At 35.6% G+C, this 26,147-nt stretch overlaps 1 protein-coding gene across 1 annotated transcript in view; it reads left to right on the forward strand.

Annotated features, from left to right (window-relative positions):
• Window positions 1-23,551, forward strand: part of LOC150084144 (small subunit processome component 20 homolog) — a 229,120-nt gene extending 205,569 nt beyond the window's left edge. Inside the window, exons 22-24 of the mRNA XM_090376132.1 lie at window positions 979-1,145; window positions 14,997-15,075; window positions 23,311-23,551. Coding sequence (XP_090232258.1) covers window positions 979-1,145; window positions 14,997-15,075; window positions 23,311-23,551 — 487 coding nt within the window. The remainder of the gene's footprint in view (window positions 1-978; window positions 1,146-14,996; window positions 15,076-23,310) is intronic.
• The last annotated feature ends 2,596 nt before the right edge of the window (window positions 23,552-26,147 follow it).

The raw sequence follows: 26,147 nt of genomic DNA on the forward strand, positions 1-26,147 counted from the left end.
TAGTGGTCACCGGCTCGAACCCCGGTCTAATCAAGAAGTGTGTGCTGTGCACTGCTGTTCCTGCCCACCTGGCTACGAAGGCACCACCCAGGAAGTAAACTGATTTACAGTTTATTTATTTATTATTAAATAACTATTGTTTATTGCCTTCAGACAAATAATCACTGAAAAGTAGGAGCAATTTTTTGAGCCCATTAGTTTTATGTGATAACTGCCTTGCAAACTGATGAATTTTTGTCATCAGGATATTGCTCGTAAAGAGGACAAATGTACTTAGGAAAATATTCTAAATAAAAATAAAATATTCCCTCCCACGTTTTTTTTTTTTTCAAGAGAAACAATTTTGTAGAATGCTCTAGATTTTTGTTTCATCGGTTCTCTGATTCATTTTTATGCATTGATTTTATTGCTTGCCACTTTTCATCAGTTTTTATTTTTTTATTTTTATGTTTAAACCTTTCAGATGAGTTTGCCACATGCATAGATAACCCAATGTGAATTTTTGATATTGGTGGGCTCTGTGGAATGAGTTTTTTCAGAGCATTTTGAAATTTTGTATAAATTAAAACTTTGTACAGGCGTTTGGGTAATAATTTTATTTCATTTATTTAACACCTGCCCTTGATTATTATTATTATAATAATAATAATCAAAGGCAGGTGTTAAATAAATGATATACAGAATGTTCCAAATTCTTTATACTGAAGCCATTTTGCTCCTGGATTTGAAGGGGAAAAACTGCAACCAAAGTTATTAACAAATTTTAAAGAGAAAATAACAAACAAAAGTTATAATAATTAATCATTACAATCATTATAATCATTACAAATGAAAAAGTTATGGGAAATTTAGAATAAACTGTATAGGATATATGTTTGAAAATTAGGATAAACTTTTCACTGTATATCATACCTTCTCTTTTTTTTTTATTCTTGAATTTTAAAATACTGTATATACTTTTGTATTTTTATTACTTAGGATCATGTATGGAAAAATGCTTCGGAAGACTGGGGTTAATACAAGTGGTAAAGGTATGGCTCATATCCGTCGATCATTGGTTTTGCGATTTCTGGCTGGTTGTAAAGAAGAGGAGTTGCAAATATTTCTGGAATTGGCATTTGCTTCTTTAAGAAAACTGCTTTGCAGTAAGTTCTATATAAAAAGATTTTATAAATTTTTTTGTATTTTTAATTTTTTTTTGTTTGTTTGTTTAAATTTAATTCCTTCAATTTCTTTCAGCATTCTCTAATTCTAGATGAATGACATCCTCATTATTTACTCTGAGTTTATTATTAGTTTCTCTTGTTCCTAATAGATATTAAAGAACTCTTCTACCTTCATCTGTGCTGCATGCATTCACACACAAACAAATTTCATCATCCAAATTTCCACCTTCAAATTTTTCCACATAACTCTATTGAATAATGTTTTTCAGCTAATTAAATTCCTTACAAACCAGTTCTAAATGCTATTGCTACACATTCCCTGCATTATTTTTCTTTTGGAATAAATGATTTTTTAGCTGGCCCTGTTAATTAATTTTTAGCTTTATCTTCTATTTATCTTATCTTAGTTTCTTTATGATATCTGCTATTCTGATATTGCATTCTCTAATTTCACTTTTTTTTGCTGTTTAAACATTTAACATTGAAGGTACCTATCTTGATTGTTGTTCCATTAGACACTGTGTGTCTTGGTTTCTTAATAAGCAGAGCAGGGATCTTGTTGATCCCAGCATTGTCCTAGCCTGGATAACTCATTTTGTAAGTTATCAGTATGGTAGGACATGCCCAAACAGTCCAAAGTCATATTGTTCCTCATCTTGTGGTGTGACCTGTCAGTAGGAAACCAGTAACAGTATAGCTGCTTAATGAACCAGAATGGGTTGCCAGTGTGGGACTAAGTCAGCCAGAGGAATAGTCAGGATTCCAGTTATTTCCCCAGAGGCCTAGCATAGGAGATGTGTGGATCTCCTAGTTAGATGGCTCAGACCCCTTAGTAACCTGTTCAAATGTTCATGAATCGAGATTACTTTATTGGATAAACAGTGAATACAGAACTAACCATCCATCGTTTACCAATAACCAATGGATTTGGTACTGCAAAAACATTCCATTGCACGATGGGTATAGTAACTGGAATTATAATTAAAAATTAAATTTTTAAGCTGATTTTAATTTTAGAGAATTTTTTTAAATAAAAATTTATTTTCACATTTAACAAAGATATAAACATTAAGAAAAGGAATGACAGGTCTCTGTTAAACCTGCTAACAGCATAACTCCGAATTGGAAAATGTCTAAAAATAATAACCAATTAAAAACTTGTATTTTTTTTTTTTTTTTTTTTTGCTGATTTTTTAAAATATCTTTTGTATATTTTTTAATATGAACAAACTATGGCAGTGTCCTAAGCAGCTAAAAAAAATAAATTCAGCAAAAAAAGAGAAAGAAATAATTATTGAAAGACATTTATGCAGTAAAAACTGCAATTTAGCTGTATTGGAATACTCTGTCTGCAGTAGTTGAATAATCATTTGCAATTATTACAAACTTAGATAGTATAGGATTGTGGATGAAACTTTTATGTATGAAAATAAAATCTGCAACAAAAGTAATAGTTGTTGTTGTTGTTGTTATTTGGTTTTTAGGAGCATTAGCAACTAAGGCCATATTGCTCCAGGGATATGTGTTGGTTATTCCCCGACCTTTCCGCATCCTCCGTATTTGGTAGTCACGGGGCTCAAACCCCGGTCTAATCAAGAAGCATGTGTTATGCACTGCTGCTCCTGTCCACTTGGCTACGGAGGCAAAAGTAATAGTGTATATGCAGATATTTTGATTGGTTGAATCATCTAAACATTCTGTCTACTTATTAAAAATAAAAGTTGCATATTTAATATTTTAACAAGCTTTAAAAAATGCTGTTCTTGTATATTTTAACAAGTTTCAAAAAACATCAAACACTAAAATTCCTTGTGGGACTAAATTGTACCATACCAGTGGTAATTATTGTCTCTACATGCAACTCAAACTTAACTGATTATGCTATGTGTTTTATTAGGTATTGAGAGAGAGAGAGAGAGAGAGACTTCACTGAAAACCATAGATTCTGTTCATGATCTTGGAGGATTGACTAGCTCTGATGCCAAAAAATAGGGTGGAGAAAATATCTATAACGCTTTTTTGATTATATAGAATTATATTATATGTGGAAGTACACAATGAAATTAATATTTTGTAACAATGAGATTAATATAGAGATTAGTTAGTATTAGTAGCGGAAATGATGCAAGACGCAAGCTTATGCAGCATCAGCCAAATGAAAGGAGGAAAAAAAAACTACCAGTGTTCTTTGTCCATCTCCTCTAATATTAAATTGTCTAATTTATTCAGACTACACACTCCTGCAACACAGGATGGAAATTTGCTCCAGTAGTCATTTACTCACTGGCTGAAAGCATATTTTCACACAACTATTGTGTAACCATTCTTTTTAAATTTAAATTTATATCCCCTTATGAATGTCATCCAAAAAATGAGTAAGGATGCCATTGGCATGTAGTTTACTCAATTCATTTAAAGTCTTAAACACTTCAATCAGATCTCCTTGCAGGTGCCCAGTTTTGAGATGCAGCAATTTATGGAACTCAAGTTCTTTCTTGGTGAGAGAGTACCCTTTTGTGCCCCTGAATAATCTTCTTGCTCTTCTTTGCACTCATTCTGACAGATCCCTATTGTTCCTAAAATGAGGCTTCCAGAGCTGTATGCTCTACTCAAGCTGTGACCTTAATCTGTTATCTTATGCAGCAGAATAATTACCTCCTTGTTCCTGCTGGAAAAATTTCTACATGACATTTTTAGAAGTCTATTTGCTGCAAAAAAAATTGTGCAGATGGTAGCAGTTTTAAAAAATACTATTCTCAAACACAGCACAGTCTATCTGTGGTGCTATTTGTGCTGCAAAAAAGACCTAGAAGTATCAACTGGGTGGCACCTCCAGGTATTTTTTGTTCTCCAACACCTTGTGTTACCACTCAGTTGGTATGCTATTCTGGAATTACTGCTTAACCAGTGTACTCCTTGCATTTATCAGTGTTATGCCTCAAATGCCACTTTTTAGCATCTGCCCAATTTCTCTAAGTCTTGTTGCAATAGTAAACCCTGATTCCTGTCATTCACTACTTAGCAGTCCTTTCTATCATTAGCAAATTCAGACATTAAACTTGATATGCCTTCATCAATATCATTAATAAATATTGAAAACTGTTAGGGGACCATCATTCGAACCTCGAAGGACTCTGCTAATAAAAATAGTCTGAGCAGCAGCCATTAATAACCACTGTCTCTCTCTCTGTCAATCTCCTGCCACTCAACCTCTTTATCCATAGCAGTAACCTCCCCCTAATACCACACTGCTCCAATTTTTACAACAGCCTTTCATATAGAACAGTATCAAAAGCTTAACTGAAATCTTAGTATAGTCAAACTTAGTCACATGCACAGATATAATGAGGTCATGGCTATAGTGAGCTAATGCTATCTCCAAGCTAAGTTTAAGAGTACAAAAATTTTACATATATAATGAGGATACCTCACAGATATATCAGTAAAACTTGGTCTGCTTGTTTCCGAAGCATGGACCACTGAATTAATATATTCTCTTTCTGTAGTATGCCCCTCAATTCAAACCATTGAATTTTTATTAACAATGGGATTTATCTAAAAGTAAATACTGTAGATGTTCAGTTTCTCCCTATTTCCCTCATTTAGAGATACAATAAACAGTACATCAATGAAACTTTAATTGCACACAGAAATCTCACAAAAGTAAACATTTAGCTCTGAGAGGAGAACCATTTACCATATTTATCAGCAGCTATTCAATATTTGTAAACAATAGCACATGACAGCCTTTTCAACAGTATCGGGAACAGCGAAAGCCACTAGGTCCAGTGAGAGTTTAGCAGGAATCAAACTTGTCATAGCATTTAGTGGCATCACATACAGTACTGTATTCATATTTTATCTAAAAAATCAAAAAGAAGGTCACACATTCCTGTTTAACGGAAGCCAACATTTTAAATATCCAACATAATTACACAACACTTTTAATTGCTGAAACCCTGGAAATGTGGTTACACAGTAATTCTATTAATGTTCAATGTCCATATCCTATTTCTCATTCGTGGTCATTTGCATGCATGTGCAATAACAATTAATCTCCTATTAGTATCGTAGTACACACATACCTCGCATCAGTTTTTTCCACCGTGTGATCAAGACAAGAGTCAAAAAGCTTAGTCCACTTAAAGGAGGAAATTTACGTAAATTGGTTGTATTTCGTCATTGCGTTTTTGTCAAAATTTTATCTTTTAAAATTTACTTGTATGGCATAGTATATTTGACATAATGTTTTCAGTGACTGTTTTGTGGGGAGTTTGATATGTCTGGGGTTGGGTTTGGGCCCTCGGCTGTGGTCCCAGGGATGTCGGTCCATCTATGAGCAAAGAGTGAGGAACACATTTAAATTTTAAGTTGTTTTTTAACCATTTTTAATCAATATTATTTGAGAGTATGGTGTAGAAGAAATCCTATGAAGCTATGAGGTAATTGTTATATTTTAAATCATATTTTATCAAAAATTTGTGGCATTGATGGCAAAAATCAGTAACATACTCTGTGACAAAAATAGAAGAGATTTTGCCCCAAACATTTTAAACTATTTGCAAAAAAGTTGAGATCATTTGAGAGTCAGAATGTGATAAAAAATGTTGATAAGAGTGTGACAAAAAATGTTGAAGTGTGTAAAAAAATTTAATTTATCATCATCTACACTTTTATCTTTGTGGAAAATCAAAGAAACAATTTTATCTATAATATAAAACAACCTCACTACAGAAAAAAATGTGACCTGGGTGTTGATCATATGGTTTGGAAAACTGCTAGATTGTGGGGGAATACACAGACTAATAGATTAACAATAGCTGCAGTCAGAGGTCAAAGTGATTCTTGCACTGCTTCTACTAGAATAAGCAGCAGCTTTGAAAGCAAGGCACTGGGGATTTCAAGGACTGCTGAGAATCATCATGAAACAAGTAAACACATGGTCTGTGTTACGGTCACTAAGGGTAAGAACAGATGCATGTATACTTGTATGCACATCAGTTCTAGGAGCATAGCAAATAAATTTGATGTATCTGAAGTGCTGGTCATAACATCAAATGCAGATATTGTTGGGATGCAGACATGTAGTGTCACTCAGATATAGGAGATATGGAATTTGAATATGTTGAGTATAGAGTGTGTACAGAAAGGACAGACAGGATAGCAAGGAGGTGGTTATGATCTTAGTTAAGAAGTACATAAAATCTAAAACAGTGCATCCAATCGACATGGGCGGCCAGTGCAATATTGAGTTAGTTTGGTGTGATATAAGCACAGGGAAAGCAAAATTGGAAGTATGAATGGGTTATAGGCCTATTAAGTATGATGAGTATAATGAACAGCTGTACAGAGAAATAGAGTGAGCCAGTAAATCAGGATTTAAACTTTCCCAATATTGACTGAAACTTGTGGGTTGATGAAGAACACACCAGCAAGACTTTTGGGGATTTATTGGATGACGGCTTTCCACAGCAGCATGTTAGAGAGGCAACAAGTCAGAGTTATTATGATCTCATTATCAGCGGTGATTATTCATGCATTAAGAATTTTCAGATAAAAGAACCACTATGTGGCAGTGAACATGGTGTATTGATGTGGGATTTCCTTAAAAATGTAACTCCCATTAAGGGTAAAGGGAAGGGTTTATGCTTTCCTAAAGGTAACTACATTGGTCTCATACGGTTTTTAAATTCTATACAGTGAGAACAACTGATGATGCTGCCATCAGCAAATTCTAAATGAGAAACATTAAAGGAATTAATTATAGAAGCTACTAGGTTTTTCATACCAACTAAGAAGTACTGTTCAAGGTTTAGGCGTAAATGGATGTCAGATCGGCTAATGAGATTCTTGGCAGAGAATAAAAATGCATGATATGCGTATAAATTATCAGGCGACACAGAAGTCTATGGTAGTCTGTAATCAAGTCACAAAGGAGGTTAAGCAAGCTAAAGCAGATTATGAGAAATCTTTGGAAAAGGATGCAAAGAAAAACAGCAAAGACTTTATTTCAGTGAACAATAGAAGGAAGAGAATGAATCAAATTGGTTCAACCGATGACTGCTCACGTTGCTGACAAACTGAATGAGTATTTTCATCTTCATTCACATGCAAGGAATTATTTAGGAAAGTGGATGCCAAAAGTTTATCAAACTCTAACAGGGAGCCAAACGATTTTGTAATAACTGAGAGTAAAGTGGAAGAGAAATTGTTGAAGTTAAGCATATAAGAGGTATCTGGGGTGGACAGGACTATCCAATTATATTAAGGGAGGCAGCAAAGGAAGTAGGCAGCCCCCTTAGCCAAATTATGAGAGCATCTTTGGATTCAGGGGAAGTCCACATGGATTGGAGATGTGCAAATGTATCCCGAATTCACAAGGGGGGGGGACACAAGTAATTACAGACCTGTTAGTTTAACTTCAGTTCCTGAAAATAATGGAGTCACTGGTTAAAGAAATAATGCAGAACCATCTAGACAAGGCTCAATTATAGTTCAAGTCTAATGTCAACAAGATACTTGTTGACATTAGACTTGAACTTCTGTTGATTGTAATTTTCAGAAAATACACATGAATGAAGATTGTTCCAGAAAACAGAAATTGAATGAATAAATGAGGAAGAAGAAAAGGTTGGCCCTGTGAGTTAGAAGTTGTATAGTAAAAGGTACTGTTTACTATACAACTGATTGCAGCATGTGTTCGGACTGTTTGGGAAGAGAGAATGGGAATTATAGAAGCCAATTCAGAAGAAGAGTGCTCATTAAAGTATCTGTAGAAATGACATGTAGCAGAAACAGAACATCTATGAGACAGCAAATGGAGGGACTCTGTTAGAGATGAATCATTAATTAATCGAACTGCCCTCTTTTGAATGAAATCTAGAAGCCTTAGAGAGGTTATTTAGGGCACCACCCCAGATATGGGAACAGCATTCCATGGTAGGGCAGATTTGTAATTTGTACAGAGTGAACAGCTATTTTGGAAGAAAAGTAATGCCAAGAACAAAGGAGAAAATCCAGTTTTTTAGATGCAAAGGAAGGGATATTTGCAATGTGCTTATGCTAAGAAGGATTAGAAGTCAGGATAATCCCCAATAGATTATATATATGATCTTGACTAGAAATCAGAATGTCATCGAAGATAAGCAAAGGATCAGAAGGATCCTTTTTGCAAGGTATAAGACAAGACTGAATTTTAGAAGGATTGAAATAAACTAAGTTATCTTTGCCGAACTGGAGAATTATCTGGTGATTAGGAATTAAGGAATTGTTAGTGGGTATTTGAGAAATTGAAGCTATTTGTGCAAGACAGGGTTTCTCAGAATGGAAGGTGGAATGCTATCATCATCTATGCTATTATCAGTAAAACTAAGTATCTAAACTATCATCAGTATACAATTTCTGGTCAGTGGAAGAAGGTCATTCATATACAAGAAGAAAAGAGTGGTAGAAAGAACTGAATGCATTAGTATTAGTATTAGTAACGGCCGTATGGTGCAAGAAAGCCTATGGCTTATGCTGCACCAGCCAAAAAAAAAAAAAAAAAAAAAAAAAAAAAAAATCCGAACAAAACAATGATAAAAACAAAAATTAAATAAATAAATAAATAATAATAATTAATAAATAAATAAAAATAATAAAAGGAAATTAAAAATTAAATAAAAAGGAAATTAATCCTATCATCCTATGCGCTTCCCTTACCCGAAAGTACTATCCAGATGACCTTTGAATTTCCCCAAACTGTTGGCCTCTACCACCCATGAAGGCAACTTATTCCAGTAATTTATAACTCGCTGGCTAAAATAAAACTTCCTGCAGTCCAATCTAAACATTTCCCCGCGTAACTTGAATTTATGTCCCCTAGTTCTAGCATCATTTATAATCTTGAAAATTTTGTCCTCATTCATTTTACTGATGCCTCTCAGAGCCTTAAACACCTCAATCAAATCTCCCCTAAGGTGTCTAGTTTCCAAACTCTGCAACCCACATATTCGAAGTCTTTCTTCATACGGACGCCCTTTTGCCGATCTCACCAGGCGAGTTACCCTTCTTTGCACCCTTTCAAGAAGCTCGATGTCTTTCTTTAGGTGCGGTCTCCATACTTGAACACAGTATTCCAAGTGTGGTCTAACATAGGCCTTATATAATGGGATTATCACATCCCTATCTCTACTTGCAAAAGTTCGATAGATCATCGATAGGACACCATGGGCCTTCCTTGCAACCTGTTTACAATGCTCAGAGAATTTCATGTCTGACCGTATCGTAACACCCAAGTCCCTTTCCTCCAGTACTGGGTTTAGTTGAACTCCACCAAGTGAATAAGTTATTTTGGGATTACTGTTTCCCAGGTGTAATACCTTACACCTGGGAAACAGTAATCCCAAAACCTGGGAAATGTTGGGGAACACCAGCATTAGTGGAGAAGTTAGAAGACGGAGAGCCATCTACCATCACCTGCAGTGAGCGGTCAGAGAGAAAACTGGATAACCAATTACAATAAACAGTTGGCAGACCATAAGATGGAAGCTTGTTTAGAAGACCTTTATGCCAAACACAATCAAAAGCCTTTGAGATGTCTAGAGCAACTGCTTGTGTTTCACCAAAATTTTCCTTTGAATTTGTCGATAAATGGGTAACATAAACCAGAATATCACCAGTGAATCGACACTGATGGAATCCATACTGGCGATTGTTGATCAAATGGAAGTTTTCTAGTTAGTTTAAGCATTGGTGGTTAATTTATTTCTCTATTACTTTAAGAAGAGTAGAAGTAAGTACAGTGGGATGATAATTGGAAGTGATATTTGTTCCTAACATTTTAGGAACTGGCTGGATATGAGCAAATTTCCAAGCAGAAGGAAAAACACCTTTGAAATAAGAAAGTGAAAAAAAGGAGATACAGAGTTCAGGAGAGGTTTTGAGAATAAGTGGAGAAATGCCATCAGGACCTGGAACTTCATGATTGTTCATATTCCTTTTTACATCCTTTCGATGGAAGACCACATAAGGCATTGAATGGAGTGTACTGGGAATGATGGTGGAAGATGGTTTACAAAGATCATCAATAGACAAGTTGGAAGGAAAATAGGATGCTAGCAGTTCAGCTTTATCTTTGGCTGAAGTGACAATAGAACCATCTGATTTTGACAGAGACAGGGAAATGTTGTGACCAGTATCTTTGGCAAGACACTAGGATGCTCGACTACCATTTGGACAAGAAGCAAGTTTTTCACTCTTAGCCTGTTCAAATTCTAGCTTGGAATGATTAATAACTGCTTTACAATTGTTTCAAGCTTTGATGTAGGCAGAATATGAACCTGGAGATTTTGTTACAAGCCAATTATGATATCCAGTATTCTTCTTGAACAGCCTTAGCACATTTATTGGAAAACCACGGTTTAGATAAAGGATGAAATTTAAGATGGAGTGCAGAAGAAAAGATTTCATCCCTACAAAAATAATTTCACTGACACAATTTGAGCAAATGTTTACATCAGAAGATTTGAAACAATAATCCAACCAAGGAAAAGAAATCCTGCAGATCATCCCATTTTGCATTCTTGTAATGCGAAACAACACAAGGTTCAGAAAGGCCATGAGAGAAAGCCTCTATTGGAGAAGAGACTATCTTCAAGTTGTGATCTAAGTTGCCTAGAGGATAACTCACCTCGACCGTGTACTTAGAAGGGTTGTTTGTCAAAAAAAAAAAAAAAAAATCAAGTGCTGCGTGGTTATGATTGTCAGGTATTCTGGTAGTTAAATGAGCAATCTGTGTGAGGTCATTAGTAATTGCAAAAGCCTCATAATTTCGACCAGCTGTGTGTGTGTGTGTGTGTGTGAGAGAGAGAGAGAGAGAGAGAGAGAGTTGGGAGAACGTTAGAGGCAACAGATGAAATTGACAGAATGTGATTGAGAGGTTTTAAGCCAGAGAAGAATGAAAAGAGGAGATTCCAAATTACTAAATCTCTGACAGGGAATATCAGAATGGATATATGCACAAGTACCACCTTTGAAGTGAAAGAAATCATGCAGCGAATAAGTTGAACAACTGAAATGAACAGTGGTTGAATCAACCGATAACTGGGATTCTGTCAGGAAACATACATGGGGTTTGGTAGACTGTAAATGGAAATGGATATCATTGAGATTGGAACTGAGATCACATGTATTTGTTAAATGAACAAGGAAGTGTTTGGAAGATTTAAATCTTTTCACAGATTAGTTTGTTCTGTTAGTTTGACATTTCGTGATGTATTCAGTAGTGAGAAAAGGTGTGGAGGACATGCAGTGTGAAGTAATGATTTGGATAATCATTTTGGGATATGTCATGCACATGGCAAGAATATGCACTTATTATACCCAGCTCCTTGGCACAGCATGGCTCAACACAAGAATGCCCCCTATGTACACACTACTCGGACTCCCTGCAGTCACTATTTGGCAGAGTAGAGGCAGCAAAATTATACACTAGCTGATCCAGAAACCTCCTAAAGAGTTACCAATAGGTTCAGTTCAATGGATTATCTAGGTTCTGGCCTGCGAACACCGTTTTAGAGCTATACCCTTGATATATAAGGATTATTTGGTTTGGGTTTTTTTTTTTTTTTTTTTTAGGAGCATTAGCAACTAAGGCCATATTGCTCCGGGGATATGCGGTGGTCATTCCCTGACCTTTCCGCATCCTCCGTATTTGGTGGCCACTGGCTCGAACCCCAGTCTAATCAAGAAGTGTGGGCTACGCAGTGCTGCTCCTGCTCACCTGGCTACGGAGGCGCCAATATATATATATATATATATATATATATAAGGAAGATTGAATCTTGCCGTGATGTCCATCATAAGCTGCAAAGACATCAGTCATACTGCATGAAGAAAGAAAAGGGGGAGAGGTGCCGGAGCTTTGCTCTGGGACTAAACATGGGTTCCACCACTTTAAGTCTCCAATAAGCAAAGCAAAGTATTACACCAGTTGATAAGAGTCATCTACTACCTAGCATTGCCTGATAACACAGAGCTGTGGCATTTTCCCGTGTGGTGTGAATGCCACACCTCGACCTCAGCTTACGTTGGTTTACATTTGGGTCATAGCTAGGGTTGCTAACAGTCCCACTATAGTGAAGGTGCAGGCAGAGGATTTGGCCATCACAGACTGCCCAGACTTTGCCAAAATTGGGTCCACTTGACTTGAGTATCACCTGAATATCCGTTCCATCAGCATTTTGGACTCCCAGGTAGCAAGCCCAGCTTAGCATACCTGGGACAATGTTTGTGACCGCCTCAAAGACTTGAAAGAAGTCCTTGAGGCTGTCACAGACTTCATTATCTTCCCCATTATCATTGACTCCATTATCTTAGCAAGCTTGCATCTCTGTAATTACTCATTTCATCCTTTCATTCTTCTTTGTGAACTGGGACGACGTTGGCACATCTGCAATCTGTATTGACCTCCTCTGAACCTAAGGATGTTCTCATAGCTATCGCTAAAGTCTTTTGCTTCTTTTAATATAATTGGATAGATTCTGCTAGTTGCTGGTGTCTTATTTACTTTTGGCTTCAATACTTTCACTTTCTCCTCAGTCATTAGAAAATAATTTAGCTTTCATTTGTAATTAGATATATATTTGGTACCCCCATCCCTAAACGCTTCTTCATATGTAAATATAGTTGCAAAATATTTATTCAGTTTGTCAGCAATGTGAAACCTGAATGGGAATAGTTCAGTTATCTTCAATAGTTATACCATCCATGTCTAGTGGACCAATGAGGTTCTTCCCTTCGTGTTAACATAGGCAAAAAAATTCCTCTTTTCTTTGCATTCTTTGCTAAAGGATTCTCATAATTTGCCTTACCTTGCCCAGCCCTGTTAGTGACTTTATTGCTTACTAATTTATACTTCTGTAGGCTTCTGTGTTCCCTGAAAATTTATAATCATCCCATGCTTTTTATTCTTTGCTACTAGTCTCATCAGTTCATCTGGCATCCCTTTAGATTGATTTTGATTTTACTGGAACAAAAACGACTGTGGTTATATTGTGCCAGGCGTCCATTTAGGTCTGCATGTTCAACAGTATTGTTTAGTTGGTATAAAATTCTCTTTCTAGCCTAGTAATTTCTAAGATTACTTCCCCAAACATTTCCACAAACATTTTAATGGAACAAACAACATCAGTTTGTTCCATTAAAAGAATTTAAAAACTGGCTCCATTGTTTCCACAGATTTTGCTTTTACAAATGCAAAATCACCTCCCTTTTACTTTACAGTATTTATATATTTAGGTAAATCCCACATCAGTACAGTATGATCACTGCCACCTAGTGATCCTTTATCTGGGGATTCTTAATGCATGTAGAGTCACTGTTGATAATCAAATCAAGAGTATTGTATTACATTCTCCTGTTTCTCTCTAACATGCTAGTGCAGAAAAACAGTCTTCCAGTAATTCCAGAATTGCTCTGCTACTATGCAACCAGTCCATAGCAGGAATATATCTCTGCCCCAATAGCAAATATTAATCCACAAATTCCAGTCAATGTCTGGAAAGTCAAAACCCTCCATTATAAGACATTCTGATTTACTGGCCCACTCTATATAGTTGTTCATCACAGTCATTATAATTAATTAAATTATTTAAAATTTAAAAAATTCAGATAAAGGAAATGTATGTATGAAAATAGATACAGATAACATCGAAAAATATGTAGTGTGAGCTACACGAATGCAATACAGTGCTAACTGGAAGTACCAGGCAAAAACAAACTTTGTGAAAATTAAAATGCTAAAAGAGATTTAATTTTGTTATCATCATCATCAAACTCTAAAGGCTTCTCCTTGTCGCTGCAACCATACATCTCTGTCTGCTGCTGAACATTTCATTTCCTCATATCCTCTAATTTTGTTATATGATATTATAAATTAATACTCATAAGGATCCTAGCAAGATGCTGAGTAAATAGGTGGAGAGCATGCTTTCTCTTTCAGAGAGTCATTGAATGAAGGAAGAGTGTTTTCTCTTCATCATTCAATTCCTTTGGCACCTATCTGCCAGCAAATTTGTCATTTCTAGATAATCATAAAAACAATAAATAAATAATAAGCACATAGAACCAACAGGAATAAAAGGAACCAACTGAAATATGGGATGCAATCTTCTTCACTAAGACTGCATAAAACAAGACTTTAGTAACAAGAGCTGCCATGCAGTCATGCTTAGCCTTACAAAAATCAGTTTATCTTTGAAACCTTCTCTTTCATAACAAAATTACTTGGTCTATCTATCAACTGTGTTTATATGAAATATGTACCCCTAAAACTGACATGTTTACTCATAACTTCAGCTGTTTTTATTTTTTTTTTGTGAACAAAGAATTTTATGATCACATACAGTTCTGCTATGCTTTTACCATTTCCCATTACCCCTACATCTTTATCGATCATCGCCTGAAGCAATCAGTTTTTTGTAATAAGAAAAAGCATATTATACATAGACACTGCTTTTAGCAAACTTTATGCAATATTTCAAAATTATTAATTTTTTTGCTGTAATTCTGTGCCATAAGAATTAATGATTACTACTTTACAGAACATGCCTATATATATACTATATAATTTTAAATTCTATAAATATAAAATAGGTTCCAGTTTATCAGGTTGTGAAAATCTTTCCTTTTATATATTCGGCTGAATATGACATGTTTCTTGATGATGAAATATTAATTATTAAAATGTTAAAGTTTTGTGTTATTATTTATACATTAATATGAGTTAATGCTTGTAAGGCAGGATTGCTAGTGAAATTAAAATATAACATTAAATTTTTACCATTTTAGCTGATTCTTTAACAATGGTAAGAAAAATTAAAGAGGAATTGGATTTGAAGGCCATTATTCCACTCAGAAGACAGCACAGGTAAATCCAAAATTGTACTGTTTTTTTTTTTTTTTTTTTTTTTTTTTGAGAATTCATTTACACAGTAAACTTTTCTGTTTGTATTGTATTCTTTTTTGATTTTAAGAAAAACTTATCAAACATCTTTTTCCTTAGGCTTGGTTTGTTTTTAGACACAGAAACCAGAATTGAATCTCCTCCCCCTTTAATTCTTTATATCTTTTATATATCCTTTCCAACTGAGCTGTTGGAAATAATATTTATTATCATTCATTAATTTGAGGGGCAAAAAAAGAAAGAAAGATTTATAAAATTTTTATGCCTATATGAAATTATTTAAGAAATAGGCCATAGTAAACTTTTCACAGGGGCACTGGACTCTCATTCGGAAAATAATTATCAAAAGCTCTTCCAAAAAAAAAAAAAAAAAAGCTTTCATAAGTTATTTTGGAATTGCTTGGTGTAGTGAGTCAATATAAATTTTATACATAGTAATGAGGAATCTCTTGTACATTATCAAAGATATCAAAGATATTCTTTGATAATATAATTCTTTTGACTCACTACACAAGCAATTCCAAAATAACTTATGGACAAAGAAGAAAATGAAAAAAAGCAAGGAAGGTTAGCAGACAAGGACCATTTGGCCAACAAAAGTACCCAACAATCATAATTAATATGAGTGATATAAGTAATAGAACAAAGGAATATAGTAATACAGTAAAGACTAAAGAAACAAAAGAAATTACACTATTTATACTGTAACTGTATTATAATTATGGTACAGACTCATAATACTTGATGCTCGTTATAACCAAGTTTGACTGTATTTTGATGGACTTTTTTTTGTAAACTCTTGTTTCATGGCAAATGGTTAATAACTATCCTGCAATTATTGCATCTCTTACAAAGGGTCATCACTTCAGTAAAAATTAAAGTAAACCAAAATAAAACATGAAACAGTGCTAATAGTTTACCTGTAGATATTAATATAAGCCAAAAGGATGCACAAATCTAAAACTGACATTGGAAAGAGAACTAAAAACTTTTAACATCTCTCTCCAGAGAAAAACAAATAGAACTCACATGGGTTTGCATTTTCATACAAGTTGTATTTCCATTTCCTAAATGTTATTTTTTGGCTAACATTTCAAGAAAATTCCTCTTCATACTACATATCTATATGCTCTCACAATTTATGTTCATATCTATAGATTAGCTATTAGCATTCATATGCAATATATTCATTTTGTTAAATTTTTATTTTTTGATGCAGTGGTTCTTTTTATTACAACTCTAACCATAGCAAAAGACTTAGTTAGCATTAGCATTAGTAGAGGTATATGATGCAAGAAAGCAAGCTTATGCAGCATCAGCCAAAAAAAAAAAAACCCCTCACTCCCATTTCACCCCTCCGTTCATTCCAAATATCTGTCCAGCTCAGCCTTAAATTTATTTAGGCTATCAACTCCCACAACAAGGGATGGAAGTCATTCTACTAAGTCATTCAACAGGTATTCTACTAAACAGTAGAACCATGCATCGAAGACATTCGAAGAAATTCGAAAAGTTATTAAGCGCTTAAAGAACTTGAAAGCACAAGGAGCTGATGGAATAACTGCAGAGTTGCTCAAGAATGGTGGAGTGACACTATGGAGAAGAATACATAATCTGATACTATTAATATGGTCTGAGGAAAAAATCCTGGATGAATGGACACTTGGAATCATACAGCCAATTCACAAGAAGGATAATAAACTGCTTTGCTCTAACTATAGAGGTATTACATTGTTGAACGTTACTTAGAATGTTTTGTTAGGAGTTATTTATAACAGACTGGCAGCATATTCAGAGAAAATCACTGGAAAATATCAGTGTGATTTCAGACCCAATCACTCAACAACTAACCAGATTTTCATTTTGAGGCAGATACAGGAAAAAGCATTTGAGTATAATATACACTTACACCTATATGTAGATTTCAAACAAGCTTTTGATTCACTCAACAGAGAGGAAATGATAAATGATCTCCTTCTCCTGGGCATACCTGCAAAGATTGTTAGGCTCATAAAAGCAACCCTGGCTGGCTTTAAAGCAGTGGTGAGAATTGACAATGAGTTGACAACTTCCTTTGACATTAACGCTGGTGTTAGAGTTAAATAACACAATAGAGTGCAGGTCAATGCACTCTATTGTGTTATTTAACTTGGGTTTAGAGACAACTTTCAGAAAATTAGAAGTGACTGGACACATAGGCACAAAGACATGCAGGTCTGTGCATATGCTGATGGTGTCGCTATTATCAGTAGGACTAAAGGGGCACTGGAGAAAACAGTGGCCAGGCTGTAAAGCACAAAGAAGAGGACTTTGGATAAATGAAGCTAAGACAAAATATATGGAAGTCTGGAGAGTGGCAGATAACACGGAAAGTTTAAGAACCAACACCTTCTCGTTTGAGCATGTTCAAAATTTCGCCTATCTAGTTTTGCAGATAAACCTGTCCAACTCTTTACTAAGGAAATTAAGTCCCATATCCTGAGTGGAAACAGATGCTTCTATGCACATGAAAACTAATGAAGTCCAGAGTATTGAACAGACATTTAAAATTAAGGATATAAAAAAGTCTCATTAGACCAGTTGTAACATACAGTTGTGAAGCTTGGACATTAAAGAGTAAAGATGAGCAGTTGTTGAGAGTGTTTGAGCATAGAATTTTGTGAAAAGTCTTTGGGCCCGTACAAGATGTTGATGGATCCTGGAGGATCAGAATGAACCATGAACTTGACAATCTTATTCAGGGTGCGGACATCATCAGATTTGTGAAGAGCCAGAGACTTGCCTCGTTGGGACATGTTATGAGAATGATGAGAGCACAACAACTAAGAGGATAATGGAATGGAAAGCTATCGGTAGGAGAGCAAGAGGAAGACTGCGGAAAAACATGGATGGATGACATAGAAGAGGACTTAAAGACCACGAGAATAAGAAGTTGGAGAAGTTTGACTTCTAGGAGGACTTACTAGTGGAACATCGTTGAGAAGGCTAAGACCCACTCTGGGTTATAACACCAGAAGAAGAAGATGTGGATGATGTGTTTGTGGTCATTCCTCGTGGGTCGCACAACCGACTTTTGCACCACCTTAACTCTGTCGCCATTCATTCAATTCACCATCGAACTGGAGCCAGAGAATACTCTTCCTTTCTTGGATACCCTTATCTGGCATGAGGGCACGCATTTGAAGACTTCAGTCTATTGCAAGCCGATGTGTGCTGGCCAGTTCATCAACTATCAGTCAGCACACGCACGCAGCCATCTTCTCGGCATGGCACAAGCCCTACTAACCCGCGGCTGGTAGTTCTGTGGATGAGAGGCACACTGAGATTACTAGGGATTACAGATCTGGCAAGGTGCAGCTACCCCACCAGTGCCCTAGATAGATGTGACCTATGGGCCCGTGACCACATAGCGGCCCACAGGACCACACGCAGTAATGACTCTGCCTCAACCACCTTTATTCCATTCTACCCAATCCTATCGCAAAAAATATCTAGTCTTAAAGGCTCCTGGGATAAAGTGCTTACAACTCCCAGGCAGGGAGTTGCAATCCCTCGCCTCGAGGGTTAAGAAATCAGTCTCCCCCCCCTCTGCAGAGTGGATTAGTAGTAGTAGTAGTAGTAATAATAGTGGCATGTGATGCAAGAAAGCAAGCATATGAGCTTATGCAGCATGAGCCAAAAAAAAAAAAAAATTACACAACAATTCCCTCTAAATGTTTGTCCAGCTCCTCCTCAAATTTATTTAAGCTATCAACTTCCACAACAACAGATGGAAGTTTGTTCCAGCAATTAACCACCTGCTGGCTAAAGGCAAATTTCCGCACATCTGTTCAACATCTGTCTTTCCTCAATTTGAATTTATGCACCCTTAGGTTCATAATCTGAACCTAATACCAATGCTAGAAGTGTAGGAAATAAATTTGATGAATTTGAAGTGTTGGTCAAGACATCAAAGGTGGATATTGTTGGGATATCAGAGACATGGTGTCACACAGATATTAGGAATGCAGAATTGGAATTTGGAGAGTACAATGCATACAGAAAGGATAGACAGGAGGTGTTCTGCTGTTAATTAAGAAAAATATAAAATCAAAAGAAGTGCATCCAGTTGATATAGATGAAAAGTGCACAGTTGAGTCAGTTTGGTGTGACATAAACACTGTGAAAGCAAAAATAAGAGTAGGAGTTTGTTATAGGCCTAATGAGTCATTAGTCTACCGTATTCCCTGCACTGGCTGCTATGTTGGGGGAAAGCAACAGACTCAGTAGTCGTGTCTCTGAACACAAGAAAGCTATCTGTTAAGCAGACATAGAGCACTCAGCCATTGCTGAGCACTTCTGGTCAACCCAGCATGACATTGATCCACGCTGCGATGTCATGATTTTCATGATTATTCATTGGCCTCACCATTAGCCATTACTGTCGACCATTGTCTTGGCTGACAAATGTTGGCATTTACAATGTTCCAGGCATTACAGCTACAATTTCGAGCATTCCCTTCAGTGTTTTTTTTTTTGTAAAAAAATAGGTGCCCGTACTCATTCTTTACTATCAGGAAAAATTGAAAATTAAAAGAAAAGTACAGTACTCTAAAAAATTATTTCCTGATATTGATACTTCGGTAGTAATGTTTTTGGAATAAGAACAACAAATTAAGTATATTAACACACAGTTTATTAAGCATAAATTTATTATTCAAGTATATAAAAAATAAGTAAATGTTTAAAAAATAAGTAAAAATTAGTAAAAAAAAATAAGCAAAAATTAGTAAAAAAAATAAGTAAAAATAATTTCATAATAAAGTTTTTATAGAATATTCCAAATTTTTATTAAGTTCTCATCCAACACATTATGCCAACTTCTTTTCTTCCTCTTTGCGTGTCTGTTGCTGAATGACATTTCCAAAGCAGCTTTTCTTTTTTAAACTGTCCAAAATGTCGGTGTTGTTTGGATATTCAGGTACTGTGACCATGTAAAGAGAAATAGGGAAATTTTACGAATAAATGTGGATAACGCACTTCCGTGAAACAACGGGTGATTTTTTGTCAAGGTAAAAGAAAATCACTCCCTCCCAATTCTTGAACGGGGCGCATTACAGTTGATTCCCAGCGGTGTCCAGCCTGCTGCCCGTGCGGAAAGGGAATTAAAAGAGCATTTTAAATTTTGCTAATTATCAAAAAATTCTCATTAAGTGAGCATTTAAAGGCAAAAGTAAGGTATTTTTTGAAAAACAAAAGAAAGCCATATTTTTATAATTTTAATAAAATCTAAAAATAAAATAGTGACATAGATTTGTTACACATAAAAGTATTGAGAATTTGCATTTTTTATATGTAGCCTGAAAATAAAAAAAACGGTAACATGAAAACAGAAACTTCCTTTTACGTGTAACAAGAGGTGCCTCCGTAGCCAGGTGGGAAGGAGCAGCAGTGCATAGCACATGCTTCTTGATTAGACCAGGATTCGAGCCCGTTACCACCAAATACGGAGGATTCGGAAAGGTCAGGGAATGACCATCGCATATCCCGGAGCAATATGGTCTTAGTTGCTAATGCTCCTAAAAACCAAATAACAAACAAACAAACATGTAACAAGATATGAAAAAAAAAAATTTAACACTAATTGTTCTCGAATTACTCAGTGCGGTCCCCGAAAGAATTCTAACTTTAAATATGTCCCTTGTACGAGAAAAAGTTGGACACCACTGCAGTATAAAGTGAACCAGAGCCCATTGGGAATACCCCTTGATCTCCTCACTGCTGACCAGTGCAACATCTCCGTGTGTGGGACAGGTGGTCAGATAGGTTTTACCAGGTACCACTAAATTGTAGAATGGTAATCCCTTTAGCTCTCTTAATTCTTGCTTAGCAGCAGCACTAATTTCCTAAATTGGCTGAAGGCCAGAAGTGTGAACACTTTGTACACAGTTAAGTCTCTCCTAAGCCGTTCATTATATGAAAATTTTCTTCGCTCAACTGAAACTATTTTAAATGTAATTTCCAAGGAGATTCAAAAAACAATTCGCTCTAAAAGGTAAGAGGGAACCGACTGAGTAATTTAGAATTCTAAAAATGGTTATAAAGTTTTATATAGAAGATATCTTAACAATAGACAGTGAGATGCAAATTTAGTTAAATAACTTTAAGCTTATTTGAAAAGTAGGTAAACATGCAAAAAAATTTATGGAATATTACAAATTTCAAAGTGTACAGCATCCAAATGTCACATGTCACTCTTAAAAAAGGTGCTGGTATGCCGTACCATTGCATACCATCTCAAAAAAAGCACTGCCTACACCTGTAGCATGCAGTTCACCATATGTGACTGCCACGGCACGCACACGATGCTCTGTATTTTTACATTAACGGTCACAAGTGATGAAGGACACGTCTCTCCTGAGCAAATTTAGGCACAAATAACAACACTTCAATTGTTTAATACCTTTTCAATTTGGATATTAGGGTTCTCAGCCACCCATTAAACAACTGTTTCAACATAGTTTATAAAAACTATAGCTCATGGGGGGTCTTGTCAATGACATATAGGAATTTTGCTAACAGGGATAAGGAGGTGATTATCTCATTATATAAGGGAGTGGTTTCTAAACTGTGGCGGGGCACATTGGGATATTTTAAATTTTCGAGGGAAACACAGTGAGACTCGACATCTGTAGGATACCGATCGAACTACTAGCTTGAGGTAGTTCATAGTTTCAACGTTACTTATTAAGTTGTTTGGACCTAATTACTTAATAAACAGAACTGTTAAGTATTTCTTTTGACCTGGGGGTGCCACGAACCAAGAAAGTTTGGGAACTTCTGGTATAAGGCAATAGTCAGGCCACACCTGGAGTACTGCATACAGGTCTGGAGGCCTCATTTTAGGAAATATGTAGAGCTGCTAGAATGAGTACAGGGAAGGGCATTGAGATTAATAAGTGGAACAAAGGGTTACTGTTACCAAGAAAGGCTTAAGTTCTGCAATTTGCAGAACTTAAGATTAGGCACTTGCGAGGTGATCTAATTGAGGTGTATAAGACTTTGAATGGTTTTAGCAGGCTCAATGCTCATGGAATTCTTCTTCTTGCTGAGATTCTGCATCTGAAGTGGCATAAATTCAAATTGAGGAAAAACAGTTGTAGAATAAATGTGTGGAAATTTGCCTTTAGCCAGAGGGTGGTTGATTGCTGGAACAAACTTTCATCTGTCATTGTGGAAGTTGACAGCTTAAATAAATTGAAGACTGGCCAAACGTTTTTTTGGCTGATGCTATATAAGCTTGCTTTCTTGCATCATATGCCTCTGCTAATGCTGAATTTACTGATATATAACAACATTACCGGTAAGAACAGTGTTAACATTGTTTTTACAACTCTGACTGATTAGCATATAGGTAGTGAAGAATAGTCTAGAAACTGGTCACTGCATCAAGGTCTAGTTCCTGTCTCTTCAGAACTTCTCAATCAGCAGTCCAAACAGATTGACCAAAATCTAAGTCCATGAAATTTAAAATACACAGTACCTTGATAAACCGAGGTACTGTCTAAAAGTGGATTGCACATTTGAAATCAACATTAAAAAATACAGAATAATAAATAAAAAATACAGTAAGCTCACCATATTTTTATTGAAAAAGTTTTTTGTTGTTTGATATAATTTAAGAATAGTAGAATTCAGAGGAAGGTAAATGGCACTTCAGTCAATAAATACTTAACAAACGTGACAAAACAGGAAATATTTATCAGTGAAGTATCAATCATTTCTTAAAAAGAATTAGATAAAAAAATTTGTCTAATATAGTTTGGAAAGTCAAATTTGATATTCTGTGTTCTTGTTAGTGTATTGTATCACTGATTACCTTTGCAGTAAACAAAATTTTCACAAAACTTGCAAATGGACATACTTTCCCATTATGAACAGTATTAAAAGATTAGTCTATATTATTAGTGAATAGCATGGAAGTGTTCTGTTATTACAAAAAAAAATATATGAAAAGTGATTTATTGTGAATTAATGTAATAATTATTTGAATTTGTTATTCTGTTAATCAGTGACTTTCATTGCATTTTAAGTAAAACCTGCTAAAATTCATTGGAAATTGGTGCACGGTACTTCTACTTTTTTGTAATATTTGAGAACAGCTAATAAAAAAAGATGTAATATTAGCCTATTTTAATGTTAAATATGTTTTCATTTTAGTTCTTTAAACACCTTGGGAACAGTATTCACTTGCTTGGGATCTCTAATACCAAATCTGTTGTCTTGGCTTCTGAAGGTTGTTTTGGCCATTACAGCTAATGCAACTGCACTCTTGGAGAAGAGAGATGAAATTAATCTAATGTCTCTTAATATTTTAAAGTTATTACGTACACAGGCAATATCAAAATTAATACAGGTGTGTATATTTGTATATGTTTATATTTATAAATTAATACAGTAAAATATTTATGTTTATAAATTAACACAGGTGTGTGAATGTATATATTTATTAAATATATTTCTAATATTACATCAAGAATGCAAAATTTTCTGCAGTGTAACTTGCATAAACTCAGTTATCACTGAATTATGATATTATGGGTGAACCATTATGGGTGGAGCAGTGATAACTGTGTTATCACTGCTCCACCCATAATGGACTATACTGCTTAGCTTGCAGTATAAAAAGCTGAACAGCTTTGTATGCTAGAGCAGTGGTAATTTTCATCTAGTTGAAGTTAAAGTGATTAAGTAACAGTTATGGGGTGTAGTAAAGATCACAGAGTTTTTTAAAAGGGCGTGATTGTGGATGCTTTCATTTCAGAAACAGCATGTCTTGTCGGGTTCTCACAGCCCCTGGTTAAAGTGTACAAAGAATGGTATTGAACCACCTCCTGCAATGGTCAAACCACCTCCTGCCAACAGAATTGTAAAGGATTATGCAAGGTGGATGTTTACAGTGAGCAAAGGATGTTGCACATTGTACGCGACAGGTCATAGTGAGGTAGTTGACATCGCAATACAATATGGGGAATGCAAGAACAATATCACAAATGACAATGTGCCACACTCTCAGACATATGGGGTTCCACAGTAGACATCCCAAGAGACACCCCTCTACTCACTTCTGATGATCGTCGATGGGGAGTGTTGTTATGTCAACAACACACTGGTTGGACACTGGAGTAGTCGACTAGAAACAAGTGTGCCGGTTGTACGAGTCCAAATAGCTGGTATAACATGCCAATGGATGCCTTTGTGTGTGGTGCATGCAACATGAGTCCATGGACCCTTCATGCTTGGTGCCCACTATTCAAGCAGGTGGCAGTAGTTGCTTAATGTGGGGCATGATTTGTTGGTAAGAACTAGAACCCCCTGGTGCATATGGACCAACGTTTCACTGGTGAGATCTACCAGCAGCTCTTAGGAGATTAGGTGCACTTTGCCATGTTCCATTTTTTTCTCAGACAGAAATAGAATCTTCCAAGACAATATATTGGGATCTCTAATACCGTGCCGTGTCATCAGGCCCACACATTGCATGAGTGGTTCAGGTGAAGAACATAGTGAAAATATCGCCCATCTTGATTGACCCCCAAATTTGCCTGACCTCCATCCAATTGAACACCTGTGTGATGTTTTGGAACAGGAAGTGAGGCTTATGAACATGCAGCCACCATCTGTTCCATCATTGTGGAAAGCATGTAGGCAGCATGGCTATAGATCCCTATGGAGATCTCCAGACATCTAGTTGATTCAGAGCCTAGGTGAATAGCAGCTGTTATCCATGCAAATGGTGACCCAATACAGTATTAGGTAAGTGGTCATAATCCAGTGATCACTGAGTCTATATTCCCAGTATTACTATTTGTATTAGTAATGGAGATGGTATTCAACATTTCTCCCTTTTCAATGTTTGTGAGATATCCTTTATTTCTTGTTTAATTTAGTCTTATCATTTTTCATTACTTTAGCTCTAGCTTTTTTTCCTTTTTAAAAATTTTTACAAAATGCAAAGGAAACTTATACAGCATTAACCAAATTAAAAAAAAAAAAAAAAAAAAAAACATTTGCTCAGTTTATTCCAATGTTCGTTTTAATCTGAACTTTTTGTCATTGGGTCATCTCCCCACATACCTCTTAATTTTTGCCAGTCTGTCCAAAATCAAAGAAATCATTTAACTGTTAATGGTTGTTGGCAAATTTGATAGCTTTTATTAAATTTATGTCTGTTTTAAGACTTTTTTTTTTTTTAACCTCATGTTTTTGTCGCTGTTCTATAATGATTTTTATGTTCAAATACTGTATTTGTAATTAAGATTGCATGGGTTGCACAAAATTCTAGCCTTTTACCATTATTATTAGGTTTACCTTTGTGTCCATATTTTCATAAATATCTTTTTAGATGTTTTGTCATTTCCTGCCCTGCTTTTCCAACCAATACTATTTTACCCCCTTTTCATTACTTTCTACTGCTCTTTTAAATATATTAAAGAGCTATTCTATTTCATCTTTTTGTGCTTTCACCTTGGCCATATGCATAAACATATTTCATCCAACTTTCCATCTGAAATTTTGCCCACATATCTGTACTGGATAATGCTTTCCAGACAAACTCTTTTTTTCAATCTAGTTCTAAAAACTGTTGCTACATAATTCCACTTCTTTGCTTTTTCTTGCTAATTCCACTTCCTTGCAGGCGCCTCCGTAGCCAGGTGGGAAGGAGCAGCGTTGCATAGCACACGCTTCTCGATTAGACCGGGGTTCGAGCCCATCACCACCATATACGGAGAATGCGGAAAGGTCAGGGAATGACCACCGCATATCCCAGAGCAATATGGCCTTAGTTGCTAATGCTCCTAAAAACCAAATAACAAACAAACAAACGTCCACTTCCTTGCTACTACGTTTCTAATGTTGATGATCCCTTAATTGTTGCTCTGGTTCTCTCACAAGCAAGGGATACTTTCTGGTGGTATAAGTCATGATTACTCTGTTAGTGATTAGGGTTTGCATAGACATATTTAATCCAACTTTCCATCTTTGTTTTTTATTTT

Source organism: Mastigoproctus giganteus, chromosome 6, assembly GCF_048544385.1.
Source record: "Mastigoproctus giganteus isolate SK-2022 chromosome 6, ASM4854438v1, whole genome shotgun sequence".
Classification (NCBI taxonomy): domain Eukaryota; kingdom Metazoa; phylum Arthropoda; class Arachnida; order Uropygi; family Thelyphonidae; genus Mastigoproctus; species Mastigoproctus giganteus.